Source organism: Centroberyx gerrardi, chromosome 17 (genome assembly GCF_048128805.1).
Source record: "Centroberyx gerrardi isolate f3 chromosome 17, fCenGer3.hap1.cur.20231027, whole genome shotgun sequence".
Classification (NCBI taxonomy): domain Eukaryota; kingdom Metazoa; phylum Chordata; class Actinopteri; order Beryciformes; family Berycidae; genus Centroberyx; species Centroberyx gerrardi.
The window spans coordinates 7,898,246-7,913,809 of record NC_136013.1 but is presented as its reverse complement, the minus strand read 5'-3'; the positions used below and the strand labels follow the sequence as shown (position 1 = coordinate 7,913,809).

Here is a 15,564-nt window from a genome sequence, read left to right as displayed (position 1 = left end):
ACATACATCCACTCTCCGGCCCACATTCACTGACATTTAGGATCGCTTAAGAAGCCCTCACATCTGAATTCATGTAATAATGTTTAGTCTGCACAGCTTATATGAGATTTAGAATTACTTTTAGAGTGATACAGCAGAGGAGCATAAGCCTGAGCATAAGGTGAATGATGTCTTTAGTCCATAGTGGCTCCCCTTAAAAAAGCCATCAGGAGACTATCCACCTGTTTACATATGCACGCCCCAGACAGATGTTGAATAATTCATCCACAGAGGCGGACAACATGCAGCTGTATTTGGGTTATGGGGGTGCATGGGTTCGCTCCCTGCCTGAATTCATGCAGCCCAAATTATAGGCATTACTTTGCAGGCAGAGCAGGGCATCGAAAAACTAGGACACTTTGCATAAAGGATCCAACCGAGAGGCACAATAAGATGTGAAAGATGGAGCTGCAGAAAGGTTCACGGTTTAAAATTATAACACGGGCCTATTAGGATTGGGAACGTTAGGACAAGTCAGTCGGGCTCATTTTGGAAAACAGTCTTCTCGTTACTGCTGAGAGTTTGCAGTCTACTCTGCAAGTAATATCCACTTAAGTCATTTCCTCTGGTATTGAGTCTGAAAATCCTATTTTATTCAATGCGAGTGACAAAATCTGCCAGAGGGGTGAGATAATTTAACTTGTTTCCAATACAAATCAACTTGTTGCAAGGATTTTCTTAATACTAGTGGAGTGATCAGCCTTATTCTGCCTTGTTCCAACATATTAGCACATGCTGCTAGAAGAATCCCGAAACATTTTAAACTGCAATGGAAACAAGTGCAATTACCTCACCCCGATGGCAGAATGGTTTTCTTGATTTAAATAAGTTTTATGGCTGAATATGAGACTAAATGACTTGTTAAGATGGATGTGTTTTGCATTGTAGCCTACACACACACACACACACACACACACACACGACAGAGCAGGGATCGCAGCATTCTGTCAGACAGAGCTATCTGGAGGTTTATGGCTCAGAGGTTTTGGAGTCGGTGCTGCCTCTGCTTGCCCTTTGGGCCTAATGGACACTGATGGAAAATGACTCCAGTGTTCCACCGATCCATCAGGCGCCTTCTCTCTCTGCGCCCATCCATCAGTCCGCACCTTTTACACACAAAGACCAGCTACACATTGTGAACTTTATGTAAGGCGCTTTATATTCAGGCTGCGATGCAAATCAAGCGCCTTCAGTCAGACGGACGGTTGTAGTGGTAAACAAACCATGACCTCCAGTTTGCGAGAATCACGAGGCAAACAATCACAAATAAAAACAGATGAATTATCTATATACTTTCCTCAGTTTGAGAGGCTCCTAGCTACTCTGCCTACACACTGTGATTTTATGTGCTAAAAGATTTCTGCCAGCCTGAAAAGCGTTGCAGAAAACTATTTCGCAATTTTGAAGAAAATGTGGGTAAAGTGAGTTGAGGTGGGTTTAGCTTCCACTACATCTCGGTTCTGGCTGTGCGGGCGCAGTGAGTCAGCCAGCCAGCCCGAGTCCCCAGAGGGTGTGAGGCACGGCGCGGCACGGCACGGCACGGCTCGGCCCCGCCCGCACAGAGAGAGAGGGAGAGAGAGAGAGAGAGAGAGAGAGGGAGAGGGAGAAGGTGGGGGGTTACTTACAGTGAATCTGGGTGCCGGTGAGCGCTGTTGTCGCCGTAGGTGGAGGTTGCATGGGAGCAGGTTTGGATTAAAGCCGCGGGTCTCTCTAGCAGCGCCGGTCAGCGTGACGCACGGGAAGTAAAGGCGCACCGAGAGCGAAGTCACATTGGATCAGAGCCAGCGGCGGCAGAGAGGGATCACCAAGTTGAGATGCTGAGAGCCTCGTAGTGTGCGAGAGGGATGCTGTTGTCTCGCAGTTCCCGTGTGGTTTCATAAGCGTGGCCACAAAAGGAATTGGAGCGTGCTCGTCAATTAGGGATGTATTTCCTTGAACTGCAATTAAAAAAAAAAGGTCAAGTGGATGTAGTTTTCAGTCTGGTTTAGGCTCTTGGTCAATCTGTGAGGAGGAGATTTCGTCCTGCGCTGTGAGGAGAGGGAAACAAAGCGTGCGCCGGGGCTGAATAACCCCACACCGAGATCTGGGTAAATAAATATGACGGCCGGGGTTGACGGTGTCTCAGGTCTGATGTTGAGCAACACTATCAACGTGAGTAATATTACAAATCTCGGAGTGTGATTATTTTTTTTTATTTTTTTTATTTTTTTTTCTGGAAGGAGGAGACCTAATCCAGGTGGCGCATCTCTGCTCGGCTGCGCGTAATGGGAGAAAAGTTTCGGACCTTGCAGAGGAGACGCACTCGCAGCATCCCGCCGACGACGCGCGTGTAAATAACATGTGAATCAGGCTGTTTGTCCGCGGCCGAGCAAGTTTTAAAGTGAAATTTAACGATCCAGCATGACTTGAAACACCCCATCGGCTTATCGGAATTCGCATCAAGCCAATTAACGCTCCATGAACCGCCGACCCGATTTGCCCAAAGACGCGCAGACGGACATTAATGATCTAGAGAGGATTTCTGCCGGCGCAGCAGTGCAGTGAAAGCCCGATCCCAGTTAGAGAGAGAGCGATCCCCGTTGGATGTCTGTGATGTTGTGCCAGCTCGGTCAGAGGTGCGTGATGGAGGTGGTGCTGCTGACCATCCTGTCCTGGGTGTCCGTCTGGGCAGAGGAGAAGATCATATTTGATAGACACGCTGTCTACTGGAACAGCTCCAACCCCAAGTGAGTGTCTGTAGGAGTTATAGGTGTGTGTGTGTGTGTGTGTGTGTGTGTGTGTGTGTGTGTGTCTAGGCTGTCTGTCTGTCTGACTGACACATCGCTTGGTGTTTTGGCATTCCTAGCAGGCTGAACCTTGAAATCTGAGCAGCACTCCACATTTTATAGTTTCCCCCCCCCCTTTATATATGATGCTGTCTGACCACATCAGTCTTTTTTATTCCCTTCCTCCTCCCTGGTTCACCAGTGGAAACCTGTCATATTTCTCCTCTTTGAGATGTGTTGGCTGAGCATTGTGATGTTGATGGAGCGTTTTTTACAATGAGCGAGCAAGGCACACACACACATACACATACACACACACAGACGCAAATGGCTTTAGTTTGTGTGTGTGTGTATGTGTGTGTGTGCACGCACGCTGTGGATATTTTGTTCTGTGGCACAGGGAGCTCCTTTTGTCTTAGACAATGAGGGCATCCTGCCTCCTCTTCTCATCAATGTCTAGAGATTTACTCTCTCTTTCTCTCTCTCTCTCTCTGTCTCTCTCTTTCTTCCTTTCTCCCTGTCTTTCCCTGTCTCTCTCTTTCTCTCTCTGTCTCTCTCTTCCTCTCTCTGTCTCTCTGTCTCTCTCTCTCTCTCTCTCTCTCTCTCTCTCCCTCTCTCTCTCACACGCACACACACACAGACACAAATAAAACCCTTACCTCTATTCTGCCAATTTCGGGGACTAGTGCCAACACACACACACACACACACACACATTATTTTCCCTCAACTGCAAGTACTTGTGCGAAAAGCACACCCATAAATAAACAGACACAGAGACATAAACACACACACAAGGCTGCACACACTCTCTCACACACATGTACACACACACACACACACACACGGCTGTCTTTAGCCGGGCCTCTCTCATTGACATGGGGCAGAGCACACTGGGTCCGTCTGTCTAATGGTTTGTGACAGCCTGGCCAGCCTCTCTCTCTCTCTCTCTCTCTCTCGCTCTCTCTCTCGCTCTCTCTCTCCGTTCCTCTCTTTCTCTCTCCCTCTCTTTCGCCCTCTCTCTCTCTCCCAGGTAGATAAATAAACAGTGAAAGTGCTCCCTCTCGCTCGCTCACGGCTGAATTAGTCCGACTAACGGCCCTGTCTCTCTCTGCATCACCCATACACACATACAGCAACTCACACACATACTCATACACACACACTCACACACGTACACATGCACGCACACACACACACTGAGCTAACAGGCCTGTCTCTGACTGCATCACTTTTCCACAGAAGGCTCCTCAAATATTTAACAGGCAAGAGGGAACATTCTCTCTCTTTCTCTTTTTTTCATCTCTCTCTCGTTCTGTCTTTCTTGCTCTCTCTCTCTCTCTCTCTCGCTCCGTCTTTCTTACCACACACACACAAACACACACACACACAAACACATGCAAACGTCATAGGGTAAATTTAAGCTATATGGACGGTTGCTGTCGGCGCTGCGATTCCGTCAGGGTCATGTGAACAAGTTGAAGTAGAAAGAGGCACATCAAAAATGCATTGGTACTAAAGCAATGAATCTAGGCTCTGGAGCCCCAGCGAAGTTGGTTCCCCCTGTTAGTCTCTGGCACTGTCATTGGTCATGCTGCGCTTTTTTCTCCACACACACGCGCGCACACACACGGTTGTCCTGCTGTACTTGTGAGGACCTTCCGTTGACAACATTCATTCCCTAACCCTAACGTAATCCTAAATCTAATTCTAGACCTAAAGGAATACGCCAAGTTTTTTGGGAAATTGACCCATTGGCAAGCTGAACACAGACACCAAAAATCATGCACGTGTCCCCGGTGCATCATTCGCCCCATGCAAACACTGTAGCACTGTAGCATACACTGTGCCAAGTGATAGCATACATAACATAACATAGCAAAATATAATCTCAAAAGTAAGAAAATGAGAATTTGCAGCTCTAAATCTAAGTGGTAAGTAAAGCAGTTTTGTGGAGGAGACTGGTGAACTTTACACAAAATATGATATAAAATTAACATTCTGGGTCTCTCTCTCTATATGCTTCCTTGTGTGTTCTTGTGTCCCCCATGATGCATTTGACATGATATCTAATGGCAGAAGTATGACTCCAAACTAACAAACTCAGGATCGAGGACAGGTAAAGATCCGGAAGTTGATTTGCCAAACTAGGCAGCGTTAAACGGCGACTTGGCCAACAAAAACAAATGGGAAGCCCCAAAATTAATTGCGAGAAAAATGCATCACGCCCTAACAGCGCTATTGCCTGTAGTTTGGAGACGGCTGAAGCAGCTGGGGAAATGGAAACAGCTGTGTGTCTTAATTGATTGCATGACGTCGAGCACATAGTTCATCTCAGGTAAGGATGCGTTCTCTGTTCTTGCATTCTTGCTTTCTTCTTACTTTGGATAATGCCAGTTGCCTACTATCACTCAGCACAGCTAAAGAGGCAGCATGGAGCACCAGAGTGTATGACCTACTGGGGGCGCATGGCTGATTTTGGTGTCTATGTTCTCATCACTAAATGGTTAAATTGACAAATGGGCCAATCTTCAAAAAACTTGGTGTGTTCCTTTAACTGTGAACCCAAGACCTAACCCTTAACTAGCGTCCTGAAGATGTGATGATCAGCCAAAATAGCCGCACTTTGCATGAACGGCCTCAGTCTGAATGTCTAAAACTCAAACTGGTTCTCATAAAGATAGCAAAACAAGAACAGACACACACACACACACACATAGACACAGGCTCGATGGTCCAGAAGGAGCCATAGACAGAGTTTGGACATTGCGGAGGCCAGTGGCAGGCATGTTAGCTCCACAAACCTGCGTCATGGCTGTTGCCAGGTATCTTGTGTCTCTACGCCAATAGATTTTTATACAGCGCTTGGCTTCTCTCTATGGTTACGGAGGACACTGTCAGCTCCATATTTTCTGCCAGTGCTGTCGATATTTGTCGATGTTTCGATGAAGTCGATTGCTTCAGGATTGTGCCGCTGTTTGTCCTCTTTCCCTCTCCCTCCTCCCTCTTGTTTGCTCCACTTCTCTTTCTCTCACTTTTTCATTAAATTACCTATAATGAAATGTTTTCCACCTGTAATTAATTGTGCCGCTGCTATCCTTCGGCATGTCTGTGAAAGAGAGTCTTGATCACAGCGAGACTAACCTGGATAAACCGAGGTAAATACAATGAGTTCAAAAAAAAAAAAATCTTAGTTAAGAGAGAGGAGGCGTAGTGCAAATTGGTCAAACTCTTTATATGAAGAGCTCTGGCTCTCTGCAGGCCTTCTCTTTCAAGGTCTCGCTGGATAATAGAAAATGTATGAGATAATCCAATTCAAACAGCTTCGGCCACTTCTGGTCACGGCGGGGAGCGGCACTCACACACACGCAGAGTGTTGTCCATCCTGCTGTTGTGATGAGATATGTGATGCTGCACGGTAACAAAGTACCGTAACACATTATCACAACAATACTGCGACACTAGAACAGAATCTGGAAATCTCCCAGACCCACATAAAGGGATTTATACTGCAGGAAGGCATATAGGAGGAACACACACACACATGCACACACACATGCACACACACACACACGCACAGATTTGGTCTCTCTTGAATAAAAGGCTAGCCAGCCACCATTTTTCTACTTGCTGGCTGACACACATACACACACACACACACACACACACACACACACACATATATACAGACACACACATGTCTGTGGAGGCTAGATTTGGGGCACACATGCACACTCATATACACACACACAATACACACATACACATTCAGCCAGATTGGCTCTCTGTTGAATAAAAGGCTAGCCAGCCACCCTTTTTCTGTTTTCTAGCTGGCACACACACACACACACACACACACACACACACACACACAGCCCCCTTCTGGCCTCCCAGACCTGTATTATAAAGCTTGCAGGTGAGGGGCTTTGTTCACCCTGAGTAGCTAATGTGCTCAGAGCAATGGGCTCTTCTCCACACACACTCTCTCTCACACACACACACACACACACACTGGCTCGATGGTCCAGAAGGAGCACCTTATCTAATCCCATGGTTTATCCTTCAAAAGACTTTCTCTTCCTTTTCTTCTCCGTTCCTCCACTCCCCTCTCTCTTCATCTCTCTGTCTTTGAGGAACTCCGTGTCAGTGAGAAGTGGTGATGGTTGACGACACTCATTCTATGGGACAGAATCTCCCCGGAGACACACACACACACACACACACACACATGCACCCCCCCCCCACACACACACACACACACACATGCACCCACACAGCCTTTGAGGAAGAAGTGTCTTACGCATGCAGCACCCACACACACACACACACACCACACGGACACACACATGCAGCCATGTGCACTCACACATACATACACACTACACACACCGCACACACCGCCTTTGAGGGAGAGCAAGTGTCTTATGCACTCAGCACGCGCTCACACACTCAAGCCACACACACACACACACACTGTTGTACACACCATATACACACACACACACAGGCATGTACACAAACATACACATAAAAAACATACACACAATCACACGCACACACACACAAACCCACACACACAGTGTGTTTTTGTACCCTGTGGCGCCCAGTGATATGTGTAGACACTAACACTTCCCCAGCCTTACCACACACATACAGACACACACACGCATACACACACACATATACACACACAGATTTGCATCCAATTTACATGTAGACTTGCACTCACCCCCGCTCAGTTACTGACAGTTTGTCAGACTCAAACCTGCCCCTGGGTTAAATCTATCTTCCACTGCCACCACCATCCCCCTCTCCATCTCTCTCTCTCTCTCTCTTTCTCTCTCTCTCTCTCTCTCTCTCTCTCTCTCTCTCTCTCTCTCTCTCTCCCCATCTCTCCCCCCCCCCCCCACCTCTCTCTGTGTCTCTCTATCACTCTCTAATCAGCCACTCTCTCTACTTAACTCTATTTCTCTCCTACACTACTCCTTTTCTTCCTTTCTTTCTCCCTCTCTCTCCCTTGGGATCGGACCAGTGTGCGACTCACATCGCCTCGGGCAACAGCTGCTGAACACACATGAAGCTCCAGTACATCAGGTTACATGTTCTTAGCATGTTTCTACAAGGTCGGACCGTGTATGTGTTCTGGCTGAACGTCAACACACTGCCATTCATGGAGTAAGAAGAAGAGAAATCCATGGCAGAGTAAAAGAGAGGGTTAATTGGCCTGTCTGTGCTGCAAAACATCTTATTTTATTTGTTTTACATTCTTGTTAATGCATCAGCTAATAAAGTAAAGGCCCTTTATGCACAACGGGAAGACACTTTAATGTATCTAAAGGATAATACTGGTGTTTTTCAAGTTTGTGCCAATTCCTTAGGTTTTCCTACCTTCAGAAGAAGCCAGTTGCTGCCATTCATTTTTGTACAGTATGAAAAACTATTTCCACAGACTTGAAATTGCCCAAACTAGATAATCAGTAAACATGAAGCCTTAATTTGGTTTAGTCAAAGTTTCTGTTTTATCGTTATTTCATTGCGGCTGAGTTGAGTGTTTTCATATCAGCGTGCGCATTACGTTACGCTCTACTTACTGTCAATCACCTGACACCCACAGGAAGAAATGAAAGTCTCTGCCAGGAAATAATCCCTCAAAAATATGTCGCCACTGAAACTTTATTGTCACATCAATGTCTTCTTATTTTGGGCGTCTTTGTTAGCCGGGACAGCCGTTAATTTCAAGCCGGGTTTGACGGCGTAAAGTTTGTATTTTAAAGACGACAAAATGTTTAAAAATCTAATTACATACGGCATGCGGTGCAAAATGATTGGGGGACATGTAAACTAGAGGTAGAGAGTAGTAAATGAGCTATTAATGACACCTGTATTCTCCTTTAAACTTGCTGTAACTTTGGGAGTGCCTTTGATCTTTCCCATTTCTTCTACCATGTATGACACTTCATCTTCCAATGAGCACCTCTTCATGACAAGCTGATGGCAGTTCAGCTTTCTGTGCTAATTTGCGCCGCCATGCGCCAAATAGCCCGGGGTCGGTGCTTGTAACAATTAGCGCTGCAAATGAATCTGAGATCGGCAGCCCCATGATTTTATTTCTCTGGCAGGGATATTCCTCCCCTTCACCTTTGGATTAAGGATTTTATTCTTCCGGTTATTAAGGCAGTGGCTTAGAATCATAATCCTTGTCTTTTAAAAAGAAAATCACCAGAAATGATTTTTTCAAAGCAGGATTTCCAAAAAACCTCATCCCGAGAGATCATGAACCCAGACTTCCCCTGCGCATTTTTTTTGCAGAAAGCTGCCCTTTTCCAGATTCTCACCCCTGCCCTTGAGAGTGTCTGTGCATGCGGTTCGCTGCGAAATATCATCATCATTTGATCATCCCATACAAGCATAATGGCCTGTTTAGTATGTCACTAGCATGGCAGCGAATCTGTAATGCGATATGAAATGTTTACTTACTTCCCCCGCGTGTGATTGTTCATGCAGGGGAGCAGCTTGAAAGAATGAGTAAAGATATTACTCTGCAGTGCTGCTGCTGCTTCTGTTGCTACCTTCCACTAATGAGGTTTGTTGATGATAATGACTGTGGCAATGATGGTGATGATGATGTAAGGGCTCCGAAACAACCCGGGGAGATCCCAGGAGCTATTGTTTTAATGAAGAGAGGGAGAAACAGTTACAGCCAGGCGATACAGAAAGTCAGAGAGAGGCGGTTTAAAGAGAGAGAGAGAGAGAGAAAGAAAGAGAATGAATGACATAGAATGAAAGAAAGAGGATGAGAGGAAGAGTACAAAATAGGGAGATACTAGCCTAGAATATGAAAGATGCCAGACTGCGCTCCATACATAGGGAACAATGGGCATTGTCATTCCTGCTCCATTCTTGTTCCCGCTCCCCTCTAATACTTTTTCCTCAGGTCCCGGCTGGGTGTGCTGATTGTGTTAGCCGAGTGTAAGAATAGGACCCTTTCAGTTCTGTCTGTCTAATACTCTGATGGGACCCCAGCCTCCCGCTCGTCATATATAGACCAGCTGGAGACCGATAATAACACATACACCACTGTCTGGCTACGCCTCACTCTGGCCCTGAGAGACGGGAGAAGAGAGAGAAATGTGAAAGGAGAGGGGGGGAAATAGTGAGATCTACTTGAAGGATTAGGGACACTCAGAGCATGAATATAAAGAAGGACAAAAAGATGAGTGTATAACAGAGAGAAGGGGCCACCGTTTTTTTATTTTTTTATTTTAGGAGCAAGCTGCCTCAAATGTGCAAGCAGCACAGGTGGGGTAAAGGGAGGAGAGGAATGAGGGAGAGTGCAGGGGGAGTTAGTGGCGGGGGAAAGAGAATCAAAGGAAAGGAAGAGAGGAAAGAGAAATTAGGTGGAAAAAGAGGGAAAGTGGTGGAAAGAGAGAGAGGGGGGGGGGTGGGGGGGGTTAGAGAACGGCGGAGGGGAAGGAAGATTATTTGCGCCACTCTGGAACTGTGAGTCAGGCAGGCATGCAGCATAGTGGGAGAGAAAGCAGCTATAAGCGCACGGTTGGATGGGTCTCAGCAGGTGAATGTCGGGGGGCTGGTATTACAGGAGAAACACTGGCCTTTAGCATGGAGACTCGCCCAATGTTAAAGACGCCCTCTGGCGCACACAGCTTTTAGAATGAGAAACTTGGCATTTAAAATAGAGGAAGAGAAGTTGCGCTGCAGGGATGGAGGGATGAGGTGGAGGGGACGGGTGGCTGTTTTGCCCCCGTAAATGCTCCGTTTTCCACTCGGCTTGGCAGCGTCGCAGGTGAAACTCCATGAAATATTTATCGTCGGACCCCGGTAACAACTTTCACACTGATAACTTTGCCAGGAAAGTCTCCGCGAGACTTTGGCAACTGTTTGGCAAGCGTGTTCGTCTTAGAGTTTTTGGACCATGTGTATGTGGATAGCAGGGTTATTTTCTCTTTGTGATACTATAAAATTGCATCACGAGAGTCTTGGCTTGTGTGTGTGCGTGTGTGTGTGTGTGCTCGCGCGTGTTTCAGCAGTAATGAAAAACGGTTTTCATCATCATCCAAAAAAAAATCCCCTGTAGATTTCAAGCATAAGGAGTGGAAAGTCAAACAAAAGAACGAGAGAATGAATCATTTGCATTGTAATCCATCAGACAAGACAGAGCAAAATCATCTAATTCCCAACCAGCTATGATCGCCACACTACCCTGGTATTATCCAGAAAGGGGGGCACTGTAAACAAACCCCTCATTTTAGACTATGCTAATGGGACATAATAAGGCAGAACCAACAGATGTTGCACCACTCCCATGATTTTGTCATTAGTTAATTCTGCTTGGTGCCACAGCGCTGGCTAACTAGTAAACAAACCCAAACCCTCTGATCACTCTTAAGTCTCTGAGCTGTGTCCTTCTGGTTCAGTGGGTTTGTAATTTGGGCTGAACTATCCCTTTAATCCTCACCTGTAGAATAATCCTCACCTGAGGTCTAATCCTGAGCTAATTCCAGGCGAGCCTTCGAGGATCTTATATCCGAAAACCGGCCACTAATCTGATCGGCCTCCGGACAGAGATGGATAGAGAGGAGGAGAGCAAATGATGAAGACGAAGATGATGACAGTGATGGAAATGGTGATAATGAACATGAGGGTGAGAATGATGGCAGTGGTGATGACGGTAATGAAGATGGAATGGATCTTTATTTGTCTTCAGTCTCACCTCAGACACAGTAAAAACATTAATTAAACGCTTAATACAACAACAGTGCAGATGCAGGACAGATACGAATCAATCCAGTGCAGTGCAGTGGCAATAGTTCATCTGGTCTTGTTTAGGATGCTGACTGCCTCGGGGACAAAAGACCTTTCATAAAGGTTCTTTTTGGCCACCGGCAGTGTAAAGCGCCGGCTGACAGAGAGGAGGATCTCAAACTCACGGCGGAAGGGGGTGAATTGGGTCGTTAACTATTTTCAGAGCCTATTTTCTGTTTACGGCTGAGTTGTACAGGTCATCCGGCTGCTTTTGCTGTCTGCCTGTTATTTTTCCAGTTGTGCTGACAATCATGTTTAATTCATTTCGGCTTTTTGTAAGTTTCCAAATCAAACGGAGATGTTGAACACAAGGATGCTCTCCACCAGGCTGACCTGACGGATACCAAACCTCCTCAGCTTCCTAACTAGAACAACCTCTGACTTGCAGTGTTGATGATAATGCTAATGACGCTGATGAAGAGGGTGATGATAGTGATGATGATGATGATGATGATGATGATGATGATGATGAAGAAATTGGTTATGATATTGATGATAATGATGATAAAGAAATTGGTTATGATATTGATGATAATGATGATAAAGAAGAAGATTATGATGATGATGATGATGATGATGATGGTAATAATGATGATGAGCAGCATCATCATGGTATGATGAAGATGACAGTGATGGAAATAGTGATTATGAAAGATGAGGGTCAGGATGATGGTAGTGATGATGAGGAGGAGGAGGATAGTGATAGTGATGATGATGATGATGATGATGATGATGATGATGATGATGATAAAAGTGATAAAGACAGTGTTGGTGATGGTGATGATGATGATGATGATGATGATGATGATGAAAGTGATAAAGACAGTGTTGGTGATGATTATGATGATGATGATGATGATGATGATGATGATGATGAAAGTGATAAAGACAGTGTTGGTGATGATTATGATGATGATGATGATGATGGTAATAATGATGATGAGCAGCAGCATCATGGTATGATGAAGATGAGGAGGAGGAGGATAGTGATAGTGATAGTGATGATGATGATGATGCTGATGATGATGATGATGATAAAAGTGATAAAGACAGTGTTGTGATGGTGATGATGATGATGATGATGATGCTGATGATGATGATGATGATGAAAGTGATAAAGACAGTGTTGGTGATGATGATGATGATGATGATGATGATGATGAAAGTGATAAAGACAGTGTTGGTGATGATGATGATGATGATGAAAGTGATAAAGACAGTGTTGGTGATGATGATGATGATGATGATGATGATGATGATGATGATGAAAGTGATAAAGACAGTGTTGGTGATGATGATGATGATGATGATGATGAAAGTGATAAAGACAGTGTTGGTAATGATGATGATGATGATGATAATGATGATAATGATGAAGACAGTGTTGGTGGTGATGATAATGATGATGATGATGATGATGATAAAGACAGTGCTGGTAATGATGATGATGATGATGATGATAAAGACAGTGTTGGTGATGATGATGATGATGATAATGATGATAATGATAAAGACAGTGTTGATGATGATGATGATGATGATGATCATGATAAAGACAGTGTTGGTGAAGATAATGATGAAGATGATAAAGACAGTGTTGGTGATGATAATGATGAAGATGCCGCCACCGCCGATGATAATGATAAAGACGGTGATGATAATAATAATGATGAAAATGATGACGACGATGATGATAATGATAAAGGCAGGATTGATGATGGTGATGATAATGATGAACATGACACACACACACACACACACACACACACACACACACACACACACACACTCCCCCCTCCCTCTCTCACCTGAGGGGGATGCAGGAGGAAGAAGGAACCTGAGAACTCCATTAAGATTCGTCTTTTCTCCACTTGTTCTCCTCTCCAGGGAAAATGGAAAATGAAGAGGGAGAGGAAAAAGATGTGAGAACATTATTAGGCTTTTTTTTTTTTTTTTTTTTTTTCGCTGTTCTGTCTTTTCTTTAAATGGAAATGGAAAATGAGGAGATTCTCCACTGATGAGATTGCTCCATTCTTTGAGGCGTCACCCCGAACTCACTCACACAACCGGAGAGAGGTGTTATGTCAGAATGAGGCCAAGATTGTTCACTTCTTCTTTTGTGTCCCTTTTATGTGTGTATATGTGTGTTCTCGCGAATACTATGTGTGTGTGTGTGTGTGTGTGTGTGTCCTGTTTTGTCCATTTTTGTGTGGGTGTTTAGATGTGGCTCAGGAGTGTGTGAGTGTGTTGGTTTCAGTAGAAAAAAAAGATCCTTACTCCGGTTTGAAGAGCCTAATCAGAGGCTGGCAATTTTTCCTCAGCTCCTGTGTAGTTCTAAGGCGACTGCTGGGCTCCTCTCCTCCTCTCCTCTCCTCTCCTCCTCCCTCCTCCTCTCATCCTTGATTACTGGAGGGGCTGCAGGAGGGCTCTGTTCTTCACCGGGCTTTATGTTGACGTCCTTCATAGCTGTTACACTGTGGAAGGATGTGCTTCCTTGGGAGGTATCTGAGCAAACAGAGCTTCTGCAGAAACTGTGACTGTCTGCATTTCTTATTCTCCGCTGTGGACGTGGTGAGTGTGGACACAAGTGGGTGAGGAGAGGCTTGCAGAGGCACCAATCATCCAAAGACCGAGGAAAAGCCTGCGACAGGAGGAAAGACAGGATGAAGAGAGAATAACAGATATATATATATACTGTGGTGAATCATATCCACCCAGTATGGATTATGGCTCTATAGAATCTTTTTTTATGAGATAAGTAAAAAAAACATGCACATATTATATATAAAAATATCAAATAAGGGGAGAAAAGCAATTGCTCCAATTGAAATAAAGTCAACTAGCCTAAATGTTAAAATACATCAAACAAAAAAAAGGCTGTCAGTATTTGTTAAGCGCACAGTCAAGTGTCTTAATGGGAATAGTGTCTACAGCAATCCATTACGTGATTTGCGAGAGTAATGAATACAAAAAAAAATCAATCAGATCGGAAAAAACAAAAAGGGAAAGAGGGATGTGATGGAGGTAGAGCTATAGGAAGAGATGGGGGGGGGGAGAGTGAGAAAACAGAAAAAAGTGAAATGAGGGGGAAAAAGAGGAGAGAGAGAGAGAGAGAGAGAGGGGGAATTGACAGGAGGCGTGTTTTGCTGTCTTTGGGCGCAGTGAGGAGTATAGGCTGTGGCATCCGCTAGTGGTGCTGCATACTCTCTGTTTGATCACACACACTTCAAACACCCTCACTGACTTCCTCTTGCAGAGAGTTGGGAGACGAGCGGACGTGTGTTTTCGCTTGTGTCTGCGTGTGTGTGAGTTTGTGTGTGTGTGTGTGTGTGTGTGCAGCTGCATGTTTGCTGAGGAAAGCGTTATTGATGTTTTGTTTATCTAAAATGGGTCGACCCTAAACAAAACAAGCACAGTGTCTACAGTGGCTGGGATGTTGACTGCTGTAAACTGCGGCTGCATCGGGGCTCCCGAATCTATGAATAATGCTGATAAATAACCCTGTGTGTGTAAGTGTGTGTGTGTGCAAGTGGACGGGCCCGCGACTTTGTGTGTGTGCACGCGCTTGTTTTCGCCATTATCTCTCCCCTGTCATTCTTCCTCCTCTATTATGTTATCCCTCGTAAATCGGTCCATACATCGGCTTCATTTCAGGTCTTCATTCTCTGCGTTTCCGCCTGTTGTGGATCGCTGCGTTCCTGTGCCTTAAAGAGCCGTGACCCCAGAGAGCTCATTAAGGCCATTAGCGGAGAAGAGTCACAGAATAGTTAGGCTCGCACTCCGGTGTCTGCTCTCATATCGCTAACCTCTCCACACAGATAAATCCACTCTGACTCATGCAGTCGTTTTTTTCCCTCGCCCCTCTGCGCATTCCTTCCTATACGTTGCCTCCTCATGCATGTTGCATACTGTACATACCGTGGCTCTCTATGGCTCC

General features: G+C 45.2%; 1 protein-coding gene across 1 annotated transcript in view; it reads left to right on the top strand.

Moving 5' to 3' along the window:
* The first annotated feature begins 2,622 nt into the window (after positions 1-2,622).
* The window catches only part of efna2a (ephrin-A2a), a 63,221-nt gene continuing 50,279 nt past the window's right edge, over positions 2,623-15,564 (top strand). Inside the window, exon 1 of the mRNA XM_071915673.1 lies at positions 2,623-2,765. Coding sequence (XP_071771774.1) covers positions 2,623-2,765 — 143 coding nt within the window. The remainder of the gene's footprint in view (positions 2,766-15,564) is intronic.